This window comes from Rissa tridactyla, chromosome 1, assembly GCF_028500815.1.
Source record: "Rissa tridactyla isolate bRisTri1 chromosome 1, bRisTri1.patW.cur.20221130, whole genome shotgun sequence".
NCBI lineage: Eukaryota > Metazoa > Chordata > Aves > Charadriiformes > Laridae > Rissa > Rissa tridactyla.
Window position 1 is genome coordinate 138,434,035 of NC_071466.1, and position 24,217 is coordinate 138,458,251.

Consider the following 24,217-nt stretch of genomic DNA (forward strand, 5'->3'; position numbering starts at 1 on the left):
AGCTCTCCATAGCAGATTTCAGCAGGACAGGAAGAGCGCCATGAAACTGCAAGAAGGATTTAGTTAGGCGAGACGTAATTACCAAAGTTGGACTACGTCCAGGACACTGGGGCAAACCCTCCTGCCTTTGCAAATTTGATTTTAACAACTTTAATTTTAAACACCTGATAGTCGTATTTCTTGCCAAGGGAACAGATTGCTGAAAGTAAGAGAGGCAGCATTTCCTAGGCAGAAAAATCTCAGAAAATGAAAAAAGGAAAAAAAAAAAAAGTTTCCTCCTATATGGTTTGTGACACCTCAGTGGGAAACCATGAAATATCCACTGCAGAAATACATTTTCTGGGCTGTAGGTCAGCTTAGCTTATACTGCCCCACATCCCGAGCAATATTTTGTGCATGGAAGTGATGAATTGTAGAAGGTGGAACAGCACAGGGGCATCAGTGTAGGGGGGCCAGGTTGGGGCAGTGCAGAAACAAAACAAGAAGAACCTGCCTAAAAAGAAAAAAAATCAACTTCTTTTGCTATTAAAACATATTTATGCACCAGCATTTATTGATGACGTTGCAAAGATCCACATCTGACAACCAAACCGTTCAACACACCAGCTTGCTTATGTGGAATTCAACTGCGTCTACAGCATTGCAACAAAACAAGCAAAGCAAAAGCAATACCTGAAAGAAAACATTTTGTATAACACAGACCCTCTGAATCTCGGGAGGAACGCTGTTGACCTTAGCTACCCCCGAGATTTGCCACGTGAGCAGAGCAAATCATTTCTCACAGCAGGTTGCAAGCTTTGGAATAAGCAAGTCCTGATCCTGCTTTAGCGGAGGGGGATGGAGGAGGTGACTTCCTAGGTTCCCTTCCAGCCAAACATTTCTGTGACATTAAGGCCCATCCCCCAAAAGCCTATTAACAAGGATCCCAAAGATAATGGTAAGATAAGTTGGTAGCTTCTCCTGGAAACCAGTACTACCCTGCAGAAGGGTACTTCAGCATAGTTTGCAAAGGATTTGCTTTAAGTAGAAGAAAGCTGTACTTGCATCACCCTGAAAATAACTAGAAGCACATGGAGAATCTCTTTTCCCGGCTTTTTCGCCCAAGTGGAACAACCTTCTCCAGTTGCTCCTGAAAGGAATTTAATGAAATAATCCATACCCGAGAAATTATTTCGGTGTTTGTACAAAACATAAAACAAGTGTCCCGGGACTTGCTCTGTCCCATTTTCAGCTCAGGTTGTGTTGCACATGGGACGCATTTATCTCGGATGGAAAAAAAAACCTGAACTACCCATTTCCCTAATGTATATGCTGGTCACACTGTGGTTATCGGTGGAAGCCAGGTTGTGGCTGTTGAGTTAATATATGGCCCTGAGTCACGCATGCAGCTTATATTAAAAAAAAAAAAAAGGGGGGGGGGAGGGAAGGAGAGGGGCTCAGGCAGATGTAAGTTTTACCTACTTGTCAGCGTGCCAAGGTTACAGTAGGCTGTGGGCTCCTGTTGCTGTCTCCCTCACACAGCCGCACAACACAAGACCTTACGCCAGCGCTGCTGCCCTGACCCTGTCTTTAATGCCCCAAGTCCGAACACATCCCCTCGCTTCTCGTCATGAGACAGTGCCACTTTGGGGCTTGATGGACGGCCACAGACCCCTGCAGCCCATCAAACTCACAGGTCAGCAAATAAGCCCTCGACAGCTTCGTTACAGGATTAGGCTTGGTACATTCAACACACTGTTTATGCCCAGGGAACGAAGCAGACCAAAGCTTCAGTGTATTGCTTTTTCAATCAGGTCTGCTGCCTCATTTAAAGAATGGGAAATGTTTTCCACCCACCTACTATTAGAAAAAAATTATTATTATTATTACAGCTTTGCTACATACTGAGGTATCCCCTCGTACATACTGAGGTATCCCCTTGTGCATACGGTGTTACACAAGAAAGTGCAATTCACAAGCTGAACAAAATAATGAAATATTCCATGTTTCATTGTTTCTTCATCAGCATGGTAATGAAGCACAGATATACTTTATCTACTGTGTTGATGATGAAGCTCAGACACTAACGAGAGGTTTGTTGTTATTTTTGGCTGTCACACACAAAAAAACTATAGCAGAGGCAATGGCTTTACACAGATAGCTGCTTGTCATTTTATTCTGTAGAGTAACTAAAAGGACTAGTGCAAAACATCTCAGCCTCAGTTCTCTTCTGGTGTAAATCAAGGCAGTTCCACCACAGATCGCCAGAGCTCTAACACAGCGTACACCAGGGGAGGATCAGGCCCTCTGGTACAAGTATAAAAATTTCTAATTGCAAAGACTTGTACGAAAACAGTATTCTCCCCCGCACACCTTCGTGTTAACTGTGTATCCTCATCTCCAATATTCTGTCACTTCAAAAGCCATTAACAAATGTATAATTGGCAAGCAGAAAGACATCACCTTGTCTAATCAGCAGAAAACTGTTTTCTACCAGAGCCCTGAACTCCCAATCGCAATCACAGCTAATTGAGATGCTATAAATGCGGACAGGCCGAATGTTCAACCACGGTCTCCACCTTTGAGTCTGACTGTATTGAAACTCTACTCTAAGGAGAGTATCTGCATTGGTACCCAAAACCTGTGCTATTGGTAATTTAAACAACTGGTTTTACAAATTCCTATGACATTATAGTCTCCTGATTACAAAGCATTTAAGGCAGATACTTCCTTTTAAATGTATGCTTAAGCACTGAGGTGTTTTGGAACTATATGAAAAAAAAATAAATTATTCTTTCTTGTTTCTTTGGGACAGCAGTACATTGATAGTCATTATTTCTCCTAATAAAGAGAAGCACCCCTTTTCCCCTTGAAAGAAAAAGACTCAGCTACTTCACGATTACCTCGTGCATGGCCGACTTCAGGGCTTTTATGCACAGCTCATGCCACCCTGATCAGAAAGTAATTCTGCAAGTAACCTTGCTACAAACCAAAAGGGTGCTCAGTGCCTTTGGTCTGCTTTAAATTCACAAGCACATGGAGAAACTGTTGTGCAATTTTTCCTAATTAGAGAAAATCACCACCCTTTAAAAAAAAATATGAAATAATAGATTAGAGTGTTCTAACCACAAGCTAAGTTTTAAAATAACACCAAATATACAAAAAGCCCAGTCCCACACCTTTATGCTACATCTCAAGAGGGTGAAAAGCTTGTAACAGGCTGGCCTTGCCCATAAACACGCCGAAGGCTCTGCGAGCAGCAGTCGCCAGGTTGGCCCTCATCCTGCTTCATTTGGGTAAAACTCCCTTTGACATCAGCTGGGGCAGGGCTTGTTCCTAACTAAATCAAAAATTCAAGACAGAAAAACCACAGCTCATGACTGTTGCAGGTAGCTGGAAACAGGCTCCGACCCTGAAATTTGCTGAAAATCTTTACCTCAGCATACAGATATAGACTGAAATCGCTGTGCCGTTTGGGGGGAAACCAACTATTATTTACGCCTAAACACCTTTAGCTCTTAACGGGGAAAAAAAAGAAACACACTAAACTCTCCTGAGGTTGCATGTAATGCAGGGTGTATGACTTGCTTACACCGCTTCTCACGCGTACACCTGACACACACACACACACGTGAGCACATGGATTTTTACTACCCAAGAGAAATCTTAGGTTGTTTAGATTTGAGACAAAAAGCAGCAGTCCATCATCTCATGTCGTTCTAAAAACCTGACATTTACAGAGCTCTTTCCAAACGAGTTCATTAAGCACTGCATGCATCTTAAGGCCATATGCAGCAGTATAATTTAGAGCGTATATTTTATAGGTTTCTTTTTCTGGTTTATCCACTGATTATTATGTGCTGTAAAATTTCAATTATCCCAACTAGTCAGGGGAATAAAAAAGGGAAATAAAAAGTAGGCGATGGAAAAGCATATGTTAACAAACGCCATAGAAAAGCAGTCCATGTAACATCAAGATTGCTGCATGTGTGACATTTCAGCCTCATTAAGGCCCTTTTTCTTCTTATAGAAAGATTAGCAGAATGAATAAAAACCATAAAATGGCAACTAAACCATCTCCCTCACTCTTACTATGTTCTTACAACCAGCGGGCATTTTAAACCACCGTGGACAAATGCACAGCAAATTTTATCTTCATTTTCACTGTGCAAGCTCAAAGACCTAGAAGGAACAGCACGATCCAAATTAAGAGCTGGATATGGCCCATGTGGGAACAGGAATGACGTGAAAGACACAAGATATCTTCAAACTTCTCCCCATAACATATCAGTTTAACAACCTAATTCTTGTGTGTGGGGCAGACATACAGGGCTAAAATGGCTGCTGATATAAATGGAGATGTTCCCAAATAATTTCAGCTTTCTCCATTCACATCCCAGCGTTTGGCACCCAAACGCTGTTACTTAAGCCCTGAATAGTTGCAAGCGCAAAATTCTGTCCCTGAAAAAATATATCACGGAAAAGGGCTGGGAATTTTTTTTCATGTGTCCGACCTGTAAAGCTGAGATGGTGAAACTTAGTAAGCTGTCCCTGCTGAAACCATACAAAAAAGTATGTAAAGACATGACGATATGAAAGGCCCCAACTGCACAGTGACTTGTCCAACCACATTATTACATGTATACAGTTGTTTTTACCTGTTGACTACTTTTTCATGTACAATGATTTTTAATGCACGTTAAACTGCTCGCCTTAGCCAATTTCTGTAGTGTCCAAGCTTGCTTACCAGTGTTTTTTAAGGCCAGTAATTTCTCACCAATGTGATTCCAGTTGATTTGGTCTAACTTTCATCCCAATGAAAGTATTTTCTGTTTTCACTGCTGCTGTCAGGGATACATGGCTGTGGGATGCCCCTAAGTGTCCGCAGCCTGCACACCCTGGTTTTGAAGGTTGAAGAAGCTTGGCAGATGTTTCCAACCTCTCCTGTGCAGAGCAGTCCTCCTCTCCTTGCTTTCAAGACGTTGGCTTCTTTGCAGCAGCTTGCGTATTCGTTTTGACTCGCCTCTTTGCCGAGTAGTAATCTGGTGAAGAACACATACACAGCATTAGGGCTATGACTCTGCTAACGGCCGCTTTTCAAGAAATCTCTCATATTCCCTTTTCGTGTTGAAGAAGTCACTTAGCCTTCTCTGTGGCTTGTTAATGAACAAAACTAATACCTTTAGCACGTTCTGCATAAAGCTGTGTCATACCAAGCAAAACAAAGGAAACGTGCTGGCTTTTATCCGGTTGAGATCAAAAGACTTTGAACCCTCTTATGCAAGCTGAGCAACGCGACATTTCACTCCAACTTTTAGATCCGCTGCTGCAGTGCTGTCCAGACAGAAATAGGAGGTTTTTTCCCTCTTTAAAAGTAACAAAAAATACTCTGTAAAATAACATCAGAAGAACTATATATATGGGGCACTTTATTTCTGCTTATTAGATCAAACTGCAGATTCAAGGAGGACTGCATAAAACCCTGCACTACCACTGAATTGTAACTAGTTCTTTGCTCACAGTAAGCACTGTGGCTCACGAGGAGAACATCCATTACGTTTTCATACACACGTGTGGCTGAAGCCTTGTTTCAGGTGCAAATGTAAATTAACGTTAACTACAGAACCATGATTACAACACAGGAGTTTCCTTGGGAGTTCCTTCCCTGCCTCCCACCCTCGCACAAAAAAACACATACTTTTTTTTCAGGTCATAGGGCAGAATTAGCTGAAATGGAAGACAGATGATTATTTATCTTCAGAGTTCATGGGATTTGTAAATTGCATTCATAGCAATGAATTTGCTCCAATTTCAGCTGAGGATGCGGGCTCCATGATATTTAAACCTGAGCTTTCTATACAGTCAAATTGGCAACAACTACCAAGTCCTTGCAACACAAAGTCTTGCATCCATTTCAACACAGAACATTATTGCCGGGATGACTGGAATTCTGCAGGCTTTCACAGCCAAGTTTGTGCAACGAGATTCCTGCAGCCAACTTCCTTGAGGATATGTCTGCATGGCACAGGAGCATAGTGGAACCTGAGCTAGCCCTCAGTTGGACTTCTGGAGCAGGACGTGATCCCAAGGAGAGTGTATTCTCCCTGGCAGGAGCAGGCACTGCTAACTTAGTACAAAAGCAAATCCTGCTATTACTGTAACCCGCTGTAGTCTCTCAGTGGAGCAGCAGAGGAAAGGAATACCAGTAAGAAAAAGAAAAAAAAAAGCTTACATTTCCAAATGTAATCCTTACTACTTATTTCTTCCGTTTAAAACACTTCACTGTAGCTATCCTTCATTTTATTTTGGGAAAAGAAATGCATTAGGAATTATCCTTAGTAGACGAAATTCAGAAAAGACTTCAGTAGTCAGTACTCCCATTTCTGCCTGTGAAGAATTTTAGCAAGAGCCCAACTGCTCAGAGCCTAATTTCAAAACTGGTGGAGGCACTTAAAAGCCAGAGGGTCGCAGATTCCCCAGAGCCACATTCAGATGGTCCGCCTTCCATCTAAGATGCTAAACTAGAGTCCACGGGAGTTGGCTGGTTAGCCAGAGGGACTTCAAAGAGCACTTGCACTTTAAGTATATAAGGCATAAGGCATAAGTAAGGTACTGAGGAGGATGCTGCCTGCAGCACGTCAATAGGAAAGCCTGGCCACAGGGACCTAGGAGGGAAAGATTTCTGTTGTTTAAAAATACCTACCTAAACACCTGCTGTCCTTTCCTCCCCATTTTCTCCCGGCCATCTTGCATGAATGATCTGCTTCAGAAGTAAGACCAGCTAGTGAAAACACAGGCTTTTTACCAACTATTTTCTCTCTTTGCCCTTTAGCAAAGGAGACAAGGATTTATGACTGTCTCCCAGGAGAGCCAAGGTCTAAGTGTATCAGGCTCAGGCAAGCCAAAAGGTTTGGAAAAGGAGAGGAGTGGAAAAAAAAAAAAGAAACAAAAAGAAAAGGAAAAAGTTAAAAAGGCTTATAGCCTGTATCTAAGCTGCTTTTTCTATTTGCGGCTCTCCCAGAAAACAGAGCAGAACGACACTGGGGTCATAATGAAAAAGAGAGAATGGAGGTGAAGTGCATGTATATAAAAGAGTTGAGAGACAGAAGGAAAAAACCTATTTTCGTACCAGTTCACCCTGCGTGTCTGAGTCGTCAAATGCAGCAAGAAAACCTCTGCTCCTTCCACTCTGGAGGCGCCAATGTCCACAAAACCCTATGGTTGGTTTTTTAATATATTGATATTTATTTAATGGGCCACAGCTGTCTTTGAAAGTCTAAATTAAATGCACATTGTTGGATCTTAACATAAAGCCTTACAGCGCTCTTGTTGACCAAAGCAGAACGCAGATAACCGGGTTCAAATCCAACCTCAGATCCTAATCCTAAACTAACCTTTCATTACAGGATGGCAGAAGTTGAGCAAAGGGGTGGAAGAGTGGGGTCAGTCCGTATCAGTAGGTATGACTTTCCCTGGCTCAGTTTGGCCTGAATTACTTCAGTCGTGCCTAGAGGGACGAGGTTCCTGCCGCTTAGAGGAAAACTTCTAACGCATCCTTCAGCTGGCAATAAGAAGGGGGCATGCGCGTGTCCCTGTGTGAGAAGGATTGAGAGAGGAACTGATCTCCAAGCCTCACCAAATGAGAAGACTGCAAATGATTTTCCTGGCCCATCTCGCACACCCAGATTCCCTGGGGAGAAGGGTACCGTTGTTAGACTAAAGTGTTTTCTCTTAAGAAAACACATGTGGGAAAGTGTTAAACTGTGCAGCATGGTATTTTGGTTTCCACATCCCCATATGAAATGTTTCTTGCCTGGGGAAAACAAAACGGAAGAAAAATATCCCCTGGAAATATCTGCATAATTTACTCCCACACACCTAGTGAGAGATTTACAATTGAACAGCAGTTCCCTCAAACCATCACAACATTGTGCTCTGAATTGCACTTCTGTACTCTTACCTGTAAATTATACTGTTAATTAGTTAATGGCTGTAAACTGCTTTGGAGAAGAAAAGAGCACTCATTAAATAGCATTGTTCTGTACTCCAGCGTGCAATGTTCCACCTTTCATTAATCTCCAACCTCTTCCTGAACCTCTCGCTAGCAATTAAGTTTCATACCCTCAAATAGCAAATTAGTCTATTGTCTGACTTAACTGAGATCAACATCACTGTTCAGAAAGTGTTTCCTGAAACCTTAGCTTCCATTATCTTCTAGGCAATTTCGAGCTGGTGTCTCACATCAAATTCCCAAAAGAAAATCCTTGGTTTACCTCTTGAAAACCTCAGTCTTGGATAAACCAAAACCCCAATATGGACAAGGGAAATCCATTATAGAATCATAGAATCATAGAATTGTTGAGGTTGGAAGGGACCTTTAAGATCATCGAGTCCAACCTTTAGCCTACCCTGACAAGAGCCACTTCTAAACCATGTCCCTAAGTGCCCCATCTACCCTTTTTTTAAACACCTCCAGGGATGGTGAATCCACCACCTCCCTGGGCAGCCTATTCCAATGTTTAATAACCCTTTCAGTGAAAAAATGTTTCCTAATATCCAATCTAAACCTTCCCTGATGTAACTTGAACCCGTTTCCCCTCGTCCTATCACTTGTCACCAGGGAGAAGAGGTCAGCCCCCATCTCTCTACAACCTCCTTTCAGGTAGTTGTAGAGGGTGATAAGGTCTCCCCTCAGCCTCCTCTTCTCCAGGCTAAACAACCCCAGCTCCCTCAGTCGTTCTTCATAAGGTTTGTCCTCCAGACCCCTCACCAGCTTTGTAGCCCTTCTCTGGACACGCTCCAACACCTCAATGTCCCTCTTGTAGCGAGGGGCCCAAAACTGAATGCAGTACTCGAGGTGGGGCCTCACCAGTGCTGAGTACAGGGGGATGATCAGATTTTCTGACCAAGCTCAAATCCTGTTGAGAAGAGAAAAGGAGGGGCCAGATGTTCAAAAGAGCTTAGCATGCAGGATGCTGACGACTTTCAAAAACCTAAAGCTCTGTTACGGGTGCTGAAACCCGCTCCTGGCAGCAAGTCCTGGTGAGAGGCATTTGAAAACCTAGCCCCTTCTGCCACCTGGCCAAGTTGAAGATCAATTTGCCCTTAAAATTTCTGGATGCCTTCACTGAGTACAATATCCAAGCTGAAGTTAGCAGGAGACCCGGCTGCTTTCTCTGGTTTCTGGTCTTCCTTCTAAGGCTTAGCTGGCTGGGCAGCGTTCCTTACTGCACTCGGGAAAGGGTGCCCATGGCCAAACCTGCAAGCAAGCAAAAACCCCAAAACTCCCATCTGACGCTGTTTTCCTGCTGTGCTCCTGCTTGAGAAATCATCTCACTGCCTTTCTTAGACTGCCTTTTTAAACATCTAGCCCTCCTAACCATCCCAACTATACTCCAGCAAGAAGTGGTCATTATCTTAGTGCTCTGTGACAAGTCCTAAACAGAATCCCAGGGCCAGGAGGGGGTCGCATAAGCCCTTTGAAAAACATAAGCCCCATGCCTGTCAATTTAGAGCGTGCCTTCCCTCTCCTTCAGATGCTTCTTTGAAGGGTTGCACTTTCTTAAAGCAAGACTGGTTTACAGGCCCACTTTCTTGAAGCAAGACTGGTTTGGGGCGGGGAGGACACCCACCAGAGAATTTTTAAGCAGCTGCTGGGACCAGGTTTGATCGTCTGAGCCACACCAAGGTCTCACACACCTGTGAAAGACATCTGTCTTCTCTTCTTCCCTTCCACGATCCTCTTGCCCCCTGTCTTCTTGGAAGTTTTGGGTTTCTCGGGCAGTGCCACCTGGGCAAAATGGTGACTCTTGTCCTCCCCACCCAGGGGCCAGTTCAAGCGCTGCAGTGATCTCCAAGCATCTCCCACCATGCAGCTGTGGTAGAAGGCGGGCACCTCGTGGCCTTCAAGCTCTTCCCACTGCAGGAGCCCCTCTGCTGGCATGTCCCAGAGGAAATCGAAGTTCCACTTCTGCTGGGCCCCCTCCACGTTGTTGCGCAGCATGTGCTGGAAGTCCTGACGCAGCTGCTCGTGGTCTACGGGGCCAAAGAGGTTCCTCCGGGCATGAGTTGTCTTCCCCGGCCTCCGCTCCATCTTTTCTCCCTGGTGCCGCTCCCCGGTGAGCGTACACAGCAGCGACTCCCTGCCAAGGACAGAAAGACCATCAGCCACCCTTTGCACGCTCAGTTTAATGGGCACTGCGTACTCTTTGAGGGGAGTGTGGCAGTAAACCTAGATACTTTTGATCCCGCAACAGGAAATCTTGGCTTATTTTGAAAGACATTTATCCCGATCTCCAGTCCAGAGTGGGAATCACCATCTATAGGATGTGTCTATAGAAGGAGAGGGAAGGGTGAAAAGCCCTCACCTCTTTTGTACACCCTTATTTCAGTGTACACCGAGTGAGGGCTTGCCCCACGGGTTACTGAGGCACGCAAGGAAGTGGACAACATCCCCTGAGGTAGTGCAGCAAAAGGCAGAAAGCACAGAAGTGGTACATGGGGAAAATGGCCACGTGTATCACCTTGAACAAATGAAAGGACCTGAGAAGGAGAATATCCAAGACAATGAGGGGTGATGACAATCAGTAAACTACAGAAGACATGTTTAATTTTACAGTGAAGGTGGTAACTCTTTCCTGACTAGTCTTACCATTTGTTTTGCAGTGCCAGCCAAGTTGGAAGCTAAAGGCAACCAGAGCAATCACCTGGTTTTTGCCTGACATTTTCATTCCCTTTTCTTGAAGCAATTGCCTGAGAAATAGTCCCAGTCGCAGACAAAAACACTGTCTTTTTTCCTAAAGCATCAGTAGGCGGACTTCCCATTTGATAGGCCAGCATGGGGACAGAAGAGATGGGGTTTGCAGCCTCCTCTGGCAGGTAAGATGGGGACACGGCAGGATGGAGAACTGAAACAGGGCATTTTGCAGATTTCATAGGCCAGAAGGGCATAAATTTCCAAATACATTCACCTATTAATTCCTGCAACAGATCTTGAAAATAGATCTTAAAGGTCATAAAGAATTCTTTAAATATGGATTCACAAAAGTTAGCCCCTGTCACAAGCTGCGATGCACAGCAGTGGACAGGCTAAAACAAAACTTCAGAGAAACATTAGCGAACAGTCAAATTTTGGACTTCTTGTGCTACTGAATTCTGAAGGGCATAAAGGGTTTGGGGACAGCTGAGAGAGGTCAACTGGTGATTTGCCTATAGACCATGCAGATAGAGCAGCAGAGCTCCCGCAGAACCTCAAGCTCCAGGCTTGGTCTTCAAGGTCTTAAAATGCTCCAGCCACAACAGACACAAACCCATATGTGCCAGGTATAATCAACCCCCACCCACCCCCCATATTATCTTTGTAGGGTTATATCTAATCCACATCAACTCGGAGCATCCCCTTGCAATCACACCCCAAATTCCTACTCCGAGAATGTCACTTGGTGGCTCCGGTATCAAGAGCTTATCGGCAACAGGGTGGTGCTGGCACTTTGATGGTTCTGTACCTAGTCTGCCACAGAAAATTCAGATACTGAGGGATGCAGCTACATCCTCCTAGGTGGAAGCTGAGTGCCAGTTCTGCAGCTGATAACACACCTGAGCAGCAGAGGTCCCAAGAGGCAGTCTGGCTCCTGCATCCATTTATAAATCTTATTCCTTGCCCTCAGTGGCCCCGAACCAGCATCCCGCAAATGCATGGCCCACAGCCACAGGAAATTAAACCAGAGAATGCCAGGCCCTGGGTTGTCCTTCTGGTGCACGGATTGATTTCCAAACATTGGGTGTGGTTCTCTGGACGCTGATGTCTCCCATGGAGCTCCAGGATAGGAAGCAAAATAGCCCGGTTCTGTCTGGGACACCAGCTGGGGCTGATCATTAGGTCTGATGGGATGACAGTGCCTTCTGGGCCCCAGCCAGGTCCCACCAGTGGTACCGCACTGTGCCGTATGGTTACGCTGGCTCGTTTCGTGTGAGCCTTCAGCACTCAGCTGCCAAGGGGAACAAAGCTGGCAGGTGCCCACCAGACGCTCCTTGCAGGAAAGGTAGGAAAGCACTTTTCCTGAGGAAAAGCAGCCGAGAGAACAACGACAAGGATAATCCTCTAGATGGCATCCAGAATCCCCAAAACTTCACAAAAAACTTTTCCCGGGGTTGCGCACAGCCTTGCCTTAAAGCCGTCAGGATACTCGGCAGTGCCGGCTGTCACTATAGCTAATAACAATCACACCTCCACTACTGCTTCCTCTGGTGCTGAGCCCTCCTCAGCTTCAACCGAGTTCATTCAAAGGCGATCGGGTCTTAGGAAAAGGCAAAAGGCCTTAGGAAAGGAGACACAGTCCTTTGCAGGAATGTTCCTCATTCTTAGAAACTTTCCTCATATGTATTAGAACTGACTGTTTGCTAACAGTGAACCAGGGTTAGGAAGAAAGTATTTATCAAATAACTATGGCCTTTTCTAACAGCATATTTTAATATCACACAGGAATGAAGTAGAAAAGACTCTGCCTGGCTCTGTTAATGATTATGGCTATTCCAGTGCAGCCTGGGAATCCAGTGCCTTGTCTTTAAGACTGTCTAATTCCAGGTGTTTCAAAGGAAGATATAAAGCCAGCAGAGAGGATAATTATAGAATAACCTTTCCCTATGGAAAGTTTCCTCCTAATGCTCTTAATTATGTCATGAATCACAAATACTTCTAACTTCTAAACTTGCATCATATGTATATACTGCCTGTTGCTGTTTCCATTATTTATGGTCGCATCCAGGGTGAAATCCTGGCCCTACTGAAGTTAGTGTTAGTTTACTGCAGCAGAACCAGGATGCGGCCCTTCACTTTTTTCCGGACTCTTTCCAGGTCTTGGCTGGAAAGCTGCACCGTCATTATTCCCACAGCTCAGTCTGAGTTGCGTGGGTGTATTAAAACACCCGTAAAACAAGACTGAAATGTTTCCGAAATGCAAGAACGTTATTGGTAGGGTCCTTTTTTTTCTTAACCCATGATTCCTGTGCCACTTAAGAACAAGCTGTGAGCCCTGTTCTGTCAAGCTCATACCTATCCATACGTGCCTCCTTACTGAGACAAAATACAGGACAAACGCCGAAGGTCGGAGCTCTGCACTAGCAGTGGCCACTTCTGTTTTCTCTCCAGCTGTGTCCTAGCTTGGAAGAGTTGAAGAGAAACGCAAACTTCCTAGGCAGTTCAGTGCTTGTTCCTTGCCTCAAACTTTCAGAGCATTGGATGAATGTTATATCACATTTCTGAATTTCCACTGAATTTCCAATGTATGCGTGAGGGGAAAAAAAAAAAAAAAAAAAGATGACAACAAGCAAAGGAACTAATGCTGTGGATATTTCAGTTTCGTTCTTTCAGCGAAGGCTTGTTTCCCTAAATAATTTTGATACTGAAAGCTACTAGCTTGTAATTCTGATTTAGAGACGCACCGCTGGCCCGTGGCAGGTGCTCGGGTACCTTTAACTCATTCTTTTCTGAAACTACAGCTGCAAAAAAGGTCTGCCCGTCACGTCCCTTCGGGGCGCAGAGGGAGCCGCAGCCCTCGTCCCCTGCCTCTAAACCCTTGGGCCTCTTCTCTGCCTCCCCTGGTGCGCGCTGCCCCGGCACCACAGCTGAGCGCCACCACCTGTCCCCGCCACGCATCCCCTTTGCGCGGAGGTGACAAGGATGGAGGGTGTGCGTGTGTGTGTGTGTGCAAAAACGGGATTTATTTGTCATAACCGCAAAAAATCGCCACTGAGTGCCCGGGCGGCGCTCACCGCCGTGCCACCCTGGCGAGGTCCCGGGCGAGCTCGTCCCGCCTACGGTGGAGAGGCACCGAGGCGGGGGGGGAATGGTCCCCGGCAGCGGGTGTGTGTCGTCCCCCCCCCGGGCTGCCATAGCCCCCGCCTTGCCGGTGTTGGCACCGCCGGGCGAGCCCGCCGTGCCGCGCCGCCGGGAGGCTGCGGGGAGGGGCGGCGGCGGGGACGGTGCTCTGGCCCCGGAGGATGCCCGCCGTCACCCGCCTCTTGCCTACACCCCGCAACGGGGAGGGGGAACGCGCACCCAACACCCAGCTACACCGGCGACCTCGCCCCCGGGGCTGTTCCGTACCGCCCACCACGCTCCCTCCGGGCTCCGCGGGCTGGCGGCGGCGAGGCTCCCGGCCCCGGAGCTCGCTTACATGCGGGGCGTCCCGAGCGCCATCCCCCTGCCGGCGGCGGGGAGGCGACCAGACCGAGGGTCTCCGGCACCAGCGGGTTTACGGCGCGGCCCCGCCCCCGCCTCACGTGCCGCCGGCGCGGGGCGGGGCTTCGCGGGGCGCACGTGGCGCCGCAACGTGATGCCGCCGCCCCGCGGTCCCCGAGGGCGCCGAGGGATGTGCCCGGGAGCCAGCGCGGGGGGACGACACAGGGGTCGAATGGGGGCCGGTCCCCTCCCGGTGTAGGTGTCTGAGGCGAAGGCTGTGGATGTTGGTGGCGTTCACGTCCCACGTCAGCGGAGCAGGTGCTGCTGCGGTTGGATGCATCATGGAATGGTTCGGGTTGGAAGGGACCTTAAAGATCACCTAGTTCCAACCCCCCTGCCATGGGCAGGGACACCTCCCACGAGACCAGGCTGCTCAAAGCCCCATCCAGCCTGGCCTTGAGCACTTCCAGGGACGGGGCATCCACAGCTTCCCTGGGCAACCTGTTCCAGTGTCTCACCACCCTCACAGTAAAGAATTTCTTCCTGAATCCTCTACCATCCTGGGCACATTTGGTCACATGTTTATATATCATCATAATGACCATTGTATTCTCCTGAGTTTTAGTAATCCTTAGCATTTCTGCAGAAGTGTTTTCGTGTTTTGATTTCCCAGTTGCTCTCAGAAGAGGTGGGAGGCAGGCTGGGTAATCACTGTGGGAAGGTGTCATGGCTTCGGCTGGGATGGGATGGATTTTCTTGCTAGCAGCTGGTGTGGGGCTGTTTAGGATTTGGGATGAGAATAGTGTTAGTAGCACACTCATGTTTTTTGTTGCTGCTAGGCAGCCAAGGCCTTTTCTGCTTCTCACACTGCCCCACCAGCGAGTAGGCTGGGGGTGCACAAGAAGTTGGGAGGGGACACAGCCAGGACAGCTGACCCCAACTGACCAAAGGGGTATGGGATATCACATCATACTCAGTGTATAAAGCTGAGGGAGGAAGAAGGAAGACGAGGACATTCGGAGTGATGGCATTTTATCTTCCCAAGTAACCGTTGTGTGTGACGGAGCCCTGCTTTCCTGGAGATGGCTGAACACCTGCCTGCCCATGGGAAGCAGTGAGAGAATTCCTTGTTTTGCTTTGCTTGTGTGCATGGCTTTTGCTTTACCTATTAAACTGTCTTTATCTCAACCCATGAATTTTTCCTTGCTTTTACTCTTCTGGTTCTCTATTCTCATCCCCATCCCAGCTGGGGGGAGTGAGTGAGCAGCTGCATGATCCTAGCTGCTGGCTGGAGTTAAACCGCAACAGGAGGTAAGACTTTGTTATTTACTCAATTTTTCAGGTTATGATACGCAGGCAGAAGCGGGCAGGGATTTTGTTAGCATTGGGGGAACTCCATCTTTGGAATTTCCATTTCTGAATTTGAAAGGCCTGCTTTTTTTTGGTCTTCTGGGTTTCTATACTGACGTTCAAGAGCAGGAAGAGAGGATAGAGGGGAAGAGCTGGAGAAAGGGTACAGTTTTCTTTAGTTTATTTCCAAACCAGGCAGAAAAATATCATTAACACTGATGATGACTTTGGCTGAGAAAGGGATAAAAATATTGATGCTATGAGAATGTGACTGTTGTCAAATTTGGGCAGCGAGGCCCTTTTCCCCATCTTCCTCCACCCCAATGTGTAAGATTTTGACTGTACTTTCATATTCCACCCCTAAGCATTACCCGTGCAAGGGCAATGCCAAAACTTTGCTTTGTATCTCCCCCTTCAAAACCAGCGTTAAACTCTTGCAGCAGAAACCGGATGTGGCATTTTGCGTTTCCATGTGGATCATGACCATCCCCAGGATGGGAGAGCTCTTGCAGCCAAACCCAGCAGCGAGGATGGGGACAGAGCCCAGCCTGGTGATGTTCCTTCACATCTCCCCACCAAGGGTGAGATGCACCCCACTGGTAGCACTGGCCGTGTCTTCTCCTTGTCTGCTTTTGGCTGCAGAAGCTGGTGGGCTTAACCACGTGGCGTGGGGACAACGTTGAGCTTTTCCCATCAGAGGAGACCACAGCTTGTGGTGGCCTCAAGCCCCTTGCAGCATCCTTAGGTGCTCCCACCCGCTGCTCCGTGTGCCCTCGCCGCACACCCAAACCCACCGACGGCGAACCGTTGTACCCCAACACGGGGAATGATTCCACTGGGACTGTGTGGCAGGAGATTGAGTGTTGGGGGCCAGTGGAGGGCTGAAATCCCCCCCTCAGCCCTCCCACCCTTGGAATGGGGAGGCCCTTTTTGGTCCTTTTTTACTGCATGTGCCCCTGCGCTAGTCCAGCATTTCAGTGTCAAGGCTGCAAAAAGAGAGCTTTCTTTTTTAAGGTTTAATGTCAATTTTGGACATTGAGAAAACCCACCTCTATGTTGTTACTTCTTGCAAAGTGGTTTTTGGTTGTCCTCCTTCTTTTAAGAAAGCCTCGTGTTTCAGGCAGTTTTTTTCTTGAGATTGTTCCTTTGTCAAGTCGCAGACTGTGAAACCGCGTGTTTTGCCGGCAACGGGGTTTTTTTATTGTAGTCTAGGTAAAGTAATTTTCTATGGAAATAGCAATGCTGTTTACGTTAGGGCTCGGTTTGTTTCACAGAGAATTGAACTCTTTGGAAACAGAATTCCATTTTTTCTTACTGTATTTTTTTTTGGGAAGCTCAAATTAATAATACAGTTTCTGGCATAGTTGCATGTAATCATGTGCCTTATCTTAGGCACGTGGATATATTTGTGCCAAATGCTGTGAATCATCTTTTTAGCCGTTTCCAATCATGATCTGAGGTTTCATAAGATTATAAAGGCAATTCATGTTTAAGCATCACCTCACCCTCAAGGTTCTGCTTTTGGTTTGCAACGTGCCTTTTACAGCGGATCACTCCCTGAAGGATTATTCTCCGAGTTAGGTTTGCCATCCGTTCTGAATTTCTGAGATCACTCGTGCTTTGATGTCTCTCGCTCTCAACATGACACCCAGCTACTGCTTTACAATTCATTGATAGCAGGAGAAGACAACGGGATGACGCAAGGGCTTGCCGCAGAAAGGCCATATGTATGTGCCTCTTGTCCAGTCATGTACTGGTTGCATCCTCCATATCCCGTGATCCATCAGGATCGGCACTTTGAGAGGCGATGCTGCCTTTATGTGTGAAAAGCAGGTTAAGAAAGGCAGGAGCACCAACACGGTACGTCTTTACAAAGATATTTTTTTTCTCGGTTGTGGTAGTGTAGAGTTTTGCAGCTTGCTATTTTGGTGCAGAGTTAAATAATAATAAAAAAAATACCGTGTTTGTATTCCTGGACATTGTGTAGCAGCTCAAACCAAAAGATGAATTAAAGTGAAGGATGATGGTGGGTTTGGTGGGAAAGGTTTGTTAACTTAAGGCAAGTGTGATAAATGTGAAGAGTGACAGCTACGTTATTATTGTATCAGTTCTGGTCTCTGTGCAAAGCTAAGGACTTGTATTTTCTGTAATTTGCAGCCTTTATGAAGTGCCAGCGAACCAAAAGACAAATTGCTGCACGACGCCAGTGCTCTCTAATAGTGTGTGTGCCTTGAAAAATGTAACTGAGTAAGTTCCTATTTTCAATTAACTCTATAAGTGAAAAGATAAATGGAGGCAGAAGAATCACTGCTCCATTATCTACTCACCTGTTCACTGGAGATTAATTTTCAAATAGGCTAAGGAGTATTGACTATAACATAAAACCCAGACATAAACACAGGAAAAATTAAGGGCTAGACAATCTTTCACACTCCATTTATCCTCTTACACTGCATTTAAAATTCAGTCACAGAAACTAGACCCTGTAAGATTTTGAGGGTGTAGGAAGACTCTGGACTTTTTCCTCCCCCTCTACCCCAGGAAACAGGTTTTCCATTATTTGTCATATCTGCAATGTTCCTCACCTGCTGAAACAAAGCTACTTTTGCTTTCTAAAGAGTGAGAAAGACATTCTGTGTGATTTAGTTAGCATATAGAAGATATAGCTAAGTATATTTCTTAGCAAGTATACCCTGTATTAGAGATGGAGCATGTTACATGGCCTTTTGCCTGGTGACATATCCCTGAGCGGGGAGAACAAGAACACATGTTGAAAAAGAAAGCATATGTATAAAACAAAGAGGAAGGTTACTGCTAAAAATATCAAAAATACTTACACAGATATAACATATATGCTAATGCGGGGAAAGCGGATACTGTATGGAGGAAAGGAAAAAATGCTTGGTTGTACGAGGAGGTGGTAAATGTGAAAGCACAGCTAGGAGCTTCTGTTTTGGGAGGGAGGTGGGGAGAGCCCTCTCTGCAGGGAGGAAAAAGAGGATGGTTACTCTGGGTGCTCTTTGTGAAGAGAAGCGGTGGTGTAGGTGGCTTCAGCTTGGGAGGGAGTGACCGCTCGCGAGATGGTCAGGACACCCACCTTGCAGTTTGTGGTGCCTGGAGGTGCATAGGTGAGACAACCCCGTGCTCTAGTTGGATTCAGTATTGCATGATGGAGGATGAGGAGGGCTGGGAGAGCAGGAGAAACAGAGGAAGGATGGGCTTCCTATAGAGAAGTGTGATATCAGCTGGCTGGTTGCTTTGTCACCTCAGGATCCCCAACCTGCCAGTGTAGCACAGACAGCTCAGGGGGGCAGTGATGTCCATGCCCACCCCTCCATATTGGTGGAGAGGAGCTGGAGGCCTGGGATGTCTGCAAGAAGTTAGGGACAAAGTGCTACCATGCCAGAGCTGCTGATCCTCCAGGGCAGGTTTGCTGGGCACTGGCAGGACATGTCGAAGCAGAACCTAAGTGAAAGATGTCAATCCAAATCGACATCTCCTCCTTCCCTCCTGTGCTTCTCTGCTGGTGCTGTGCTTGGTGCTCCCTGGTGCCCTCCCAAATGGTCTTGCAGGTTGGGAGAGCCAGAGAGGAGAGTTCATACACCAAGGGGAAAGTCAGGCAGAGCGCGCTGCCCATCACGGACCTGCCCTGCTCTCCCCAGCGCTCTCCGACAGGACAGCTGGTAATTGGGCAAATGAAGGCAAAGGTGTGGGAGAATTCACTGTTCACTTCTGGCCCTGGGCTCAGGGCTTCCCTGTGACTGTGAGTGTTTGAAGCGGATGCTTGGGGCTGCCCTATGCCAGCCCTGAATCAAATTTTAGCACTCAGTCTTTGGGCAGCAAAATTCAGTCATGCCTGCCTTTTGGTCAGTTTTATCCCAGGTGACAAGCAGCAAGAGTACAAAACGAAACTCTGTAAATTAATAGCATACTTCTGGAGAGGAGTTCTTGAGCCATATGTTGTTACATCATCTGCCCTCATTCACTCCCATGAAGAGGTGTCAAAGGTGTATGCAGGAGATGGAAACGCAGCGCTCCTGAGTCTTTGCTTTTCTTCTCTTACCCTTTTTGGGCAGCAGGTGCTATAGCTGATCTAAATCTAAGCATTACCTGTTAGGTATACCCTGTAAAGGAGTATGCAATGTCTTAGCCATTGTCAGACCAAAGAGCATATGCATCAGGAATCTATATGGTACCCAAGGAGGTATGGGTGCCGATATGACCCGTTGCTCCTCAGAGCTAGTGGATACTGAGCCATGTGCTTAAAAGTGATTAGGGGTGACCTGCCAGACAAGTGGCCTGATTGTTTAGGCCTTGGTTCCTCAGGAGACCAGGATAACATGGGAACATGGGAATGGTGTCAGCTGTAGTTTGCATTTTCTGTTCCTTTCTTTAAAATGCTCTTATTTTACCTGTGTTTTCAATGTTGTAATCCAGAATTTAACCCATTATTTAGGGTGGAAGCTACTGTGTGATGTTCCCAATGAGTTCTAGAGAGTCTCACAGACGCAGCAGATATAGAGAAAATGAATTTGTATAAATTTGTTTCGTAAAGAAAGCTTTTGGGGTGTCTGCAATTCTAATCATTATGGACATCCAGAGAGTCAACGTGTTTCTCACTAAGCTGCAAAGGTCCCTTTGGGACCAATAGCATCAAATGGTAGAAGGGAAATTTTACCAGGCAGGCTTTGTCCTATGCTTGTCCTGCAGCGAGAGGCAGTTCACAGCTTCTGTCTGTTTCCAATCCAACAGCTAAATTTGCCCAGAGAAGCTGTGGATGCCCCATCCCTGGAGGTGTTCAAGGCCAGGTTGGATGGGGCTTTGAGCAACCTGGTCTAGTGAAAGAGTCCCTGCCCATGGCAGGGGGGCTGGACTAGGTGATCTTCAAAGGTCCCTTCCAACCCAAACCCTTCTGTGATTCTAAATTTGACAGTATTTTTTTGCCCTTTTTTTCCCACTCTCCCAAAGCTGGTAGGAGCATTAAGGATGCGGGAAGACCAAAGGGTTTCAGTCATTTTCTCTCAGGGGGACAACAGTGCAACCAATGCTCCATAAATGTCAGAAACGATGAACCAGCTTCTTAAGGATTTGAGTCCTTTGCCCGCTCTCTTGCCCAGCGAGCTAAGACACGTGCTCTGTGGTAAGGCTAAAAATATGCATGCCTTGCCTGACCAGCTGGATGCTGCCAGATTAGAGTACATGACTGAGCTCCGTTCGCCTTCTGCACTGGCACTTTACTTTGGATGCATTTCCTTTATTCAGCTGCCAGTTTTCACAAAACTTGTGAAAACATTGTTTTCTTTGATATTTCTTCCCCTCTACCAGACACGCCAACAGATTCCAAAGCTATGAGGGGAGGTTTGACAGCAGATTGGATGAGGGTAAATCTAATTCGCTTTGGAGAGCAGGCAAAAGTGGCATCTGATTAAGAATGCGACAAATGCAGCGTGTTATGGCTGTTATGTGCTCCCCATGCTTCTTTTTTCTGATTCATTCTGTATATGTGTATATATGGGCATGAAGCCATGAAAAATAGGATGTAAGTTAGAGCGTCTCAGTGTCTCTAATGTTTATATGGGAGGCCTGTGAGATCTGAGTAGCACAATGTGTCTGAGATCTCCCTACTGGGGACACAAGTGGTCGTAGTTATCCTAGATCTTCAACTGCTTACTCTCACAAACTGGGGTATGAAATCCCAGTGTGTCACTTGTTCCTGGTCACCTCTAGTCCATAAGCGTTAGCCTGCTCCCTGGCTTGGCTTTAGCGTGGGCCAGATTCTGAGGTGGTGCCCTGCTGTGGTTTGGGAGGACCATGTGCCAAGGGCCATTTCTGATTGCTACTGTGAATAGGAGTGTGTCAAGTCTGGTGCCCTCCATGCAACACAGTTCTTCAGCCCTACCTCTCAACAGGCTGAAGAACTCAAACCCTCCACTCTCAAACCCTCAAACACCTGTACATGCTCTTATGCTACTCTCCAGGATGTGCAGCAGTTGCCACTTTGAACTAAAAAATAGATAAATCACATCTCAAGAGTACTATACGGGGCTCAATGGGTACCTGGGGCCAAATGCTACGCTGCAGGGATGTAAGCAGCATGTGCCACTTAGCTTCGCAATCAGAGAATGGTCCCTGACCCTGTTTCACTTAGCATTGCAGATGTTGCCTGTGTCTCCCCACCTCTGTTCTGTTAGCAATAAAGGTGGGCTGCACATACTCCAAACTTCATTCCAAGCAAAATGAGGCTGTTCAACTGTGATCATGGATTTGTAAGACCAAAGCGTGCTTCAGCAAAGAGTTACCTGTAATAGCACAAAAAAGCCTATCTATCTAAACATTAATCAGAATTTTTTTTTTGGCAACCTCAACAGCTAAATAATTTTTCACTTAAATAATAATTAAAATGCTGCATAGGGCAATTTAGGCCACCACTAATTCTTTGAAGGAGGTTTTAAACCCTTGGCGATAAGGGTGCTTGGTGCGCTTGCTGCCAGCGCCCTTTGGGGAGAAGTTGACTCATCATGAGGAAAGTGTGCTGGGCTGCAAATTGCCTCTGGAAAGGCATTTACTCGTGTAGGGACTCCATGGTGGGCCTACGTGAGAGAGCGTAGTGTGGTCTCTAAGTCAGACGTGAGCTGTGCATCCATGTTAGCATGGTGCAGTGCAAAACAGAGGTGGTGGACTCTGTCTTGCAGCAGGGCTTGTACAGGTGGCCTGGCACCAGAGGTCTTTCGTGGCCATCTAAAAACTACAGAAGACAATTTGAGTTTTTAAGTATGGTGCAGCTTCCTGCAGAAGAAATAAGCTTGACACGGCATGGTGAACCTGGCCTCCTCCAGCCTCTCCTCTGACCTAAAACTTTGTGAAATTTTCTCATTGTACTTATTATCCAGTAATTACGTGTTTTCCTACTTACTATACATAGTGCCAAAAAGGCAAGGATCAGTGTTTGTTACACTGTGGAAAACATTCATTAAAATTATGGTGTCTTCCCCAGCATCGGATCTAGGTTCAAAGTTGTTTGTCAGTGTTTGTAGCTCTGTTCACACCTCTGTTTCTCATTATAGCTGGTCATATTTTAGCAGAGTGGACGTGGTATCTCTCACATACATACTGAGTTTCTGCTGAAGGGGCTGTTTACTATGTGGGGTGGAGCAAAATGTGACATAGCAACATAGGAGAGAGCCTAAACCCAAGAAAGGCTGTAGTTCAGAGACTGTACTGCACTCTGTCATTCACCATGACTTGGATGAGGCCTTTGAGTGGATGGGGAATGAAACTGAATTCCCTAAGGTCGGCGTGGATGGGATGGGTCAGCATAAAAAGGACTGGAGGGGGAGAAGTAGATCGTGAAGAGGTGACTTGCTGTTTCATACAAGCTAGGGACTGTGAGAGACAGAAGAGATCCAACACGATAGACCAACCGTTCCAATGTGGTGGTCTGCCTGGTGCCTCCAGCTGGGGACCACAGGGGCCAGCTTGGATGGTCACCTGGCGTCGCCTGAGGCCTGATAGTGAGGGAGGGTGCTCACAGTGCAGAGCTTTGTTCTGTTTTGTGATTTTTTTTTTTTTTTTTCCTGGTGAAGGCACTCATTTTTGGTCAGTTGGAAGAGCAAAGGCTTCTGTAACCTCCCTACTATCAAAGTTGCCCCAGATCTGTCAACTCTTTGAAGAAAGACCTGATACTCAGTGATACATTGGGGCTTGCTTGGGGGCTGGTACCGATGTCACTGGGAGAGGTTTTGAGCTAGCTCTGCTCAGTTTTGAAAAATTCCACCTTCAGTCTTGACCCTTTTCCAGCAATTTTGCTCACGCTCAGGTCCGGGGGCAGGGGAGGGGGCTGCATCAAGTCACCAAGCTGCTTCTGTGGCTACGCTGGCTAGAGGGAGATCACAAGGGCTTGAAATCTGCGTGCCTTGGCGCGGTGCCTGATGGCCAGCAGGTGAAAGAGCAGAGCTTTCCTCCTTCCATAACGCTACGCCATTAGGCGCACGGTGGGTGTTTTATGCCTTCCTCTGGACTATCTGGTGTTGGTCACTGTCTGAGGCGGGACACTGGGCTGGATGAAGCATCGGTCTGCCCCGGTGTTGCAATGCCAACGTTGCTGTCTCCCTGGTGGGCTAGCGTCCTGTGATATCCTTCCAGCTGGTAGCGTGCCCAGGACAGAGTTTTAGCACCATCCGCCAATCGAGCTGCTTGCAGCCTCAGTGTAGCATTACCAGAAATAAAGCTGTTTGAATGAAACAAGTGTTTGGAAACGAGCTGTCTCTCTCCCGCTCTCTTTCTCTCTCCCCCTGAGGGTGGCAGAGCATGCAAGAGCGGAGGGAGGAGAGGAGTTTGGCAAAGGCTGACCAGGGCACGAGCCCTCCCTCTTTTCCCTCCTTCTCCTCCTTGGGGAAACACCAATGAATGCTTACAGCGCACGTGCTCACCAAAAAAACCACCCTAATGGCTTCATCTGCAAAAAGAGCTCTCAGGATCAGTTTCCCATCCCTTAACCCATCACCTGACACCTTGAAAGAGAAGAAGAGAGTCAGGAGCCAAACACAACATTAATCATATTAGGACCTTTCTTGGGACTTCTTTATTTTTACTTCAGTTACTTACCTCATTTCTCCTGAACACCAAGGGGCGATAGCCCAGACAATGGCCTGTAACATCCTTCATGGGTTAGTTTTTCTAGTCTCCAGCCCAAATGTTTACTCTGGGTTC

At 46.7% G+C, this 24,217-nt stretch overlaps 1 protein-coding gene across 4 annotated transcripts; it reads right to left on the reverse strand.

Annotated features, from left to right (window-relative positions):
- Positions 1 to 553: 553 nt before the first annotated feature.
- Positions 554 to 12,829, reverse strand: LOC128904447 (cyclin-dependent kinase inhibitor 1-like). 4 transcript variants are annotated; one of them, XM_054188791.1, is made up of 4 exons: positions 11,575 to 12,829; positions 9,679 to 10,886; positions 6,683 to 6,742; positions 554 to 5,021 (listed from the first exon to the last, which is right to left on the reverse strand). In XM_054188791.1, exons 2-4 carry the CDS (start codon positions 10,070 to 10,072, stop codon positions 4,954 to 4,956), a joined length of 522 nt encoding a protein of 173 aa, XP_054044766.1. In that variant the 5' UTR covers positions 10,073 to 10,886; positions 11,575 to 12,829; the 3' UTR covers positions 554 to 4,953. The 4 variants fall into 4 exon arrangements, with proteins under 4 accessions (XP_054044766.1, XP_054044769.1, XP_054044767.1 ...); XM_054188794.1 differs by lacking the exon at positions 11,575 to 12,829 and having other exon boundaries at positions 9,679 to 10,121; positions 10,631 to 11,314; XM_054188792.1 differs by lacking the exon at positions 11,575 to 12,829 and having other exon boundaries at positions 9,679 to 10,121; positions 10,347 to 11,314.
- Between the last annotated feature and the right edge of the window lie 11,388 nt (positions 12,830 to 24,217).

Coding starts and splice junctions, on each gene's coding strand:
- LOC128904447 (XM_054188791.1), bottom strand. CDS start 10,072: ATGGAGCGGAGGCCGGGGAAGACAACTCATGCCCGGAGGAACCTCTTT. Junction 6,743..9,678: donor AAGACAGATGTCTTTCACAG/GTGTGTGAGACC, acceptor TTACTTCTGAAG/CAGATCATTCATGCAAGATG. Junction 5,022..6,682: donor AAAGGACAGCAGGTGTTTAG/GTAGGTATTTTT, acceptor GTTCTTCACCAG/ATTACTACTCGGCAAAGAGG.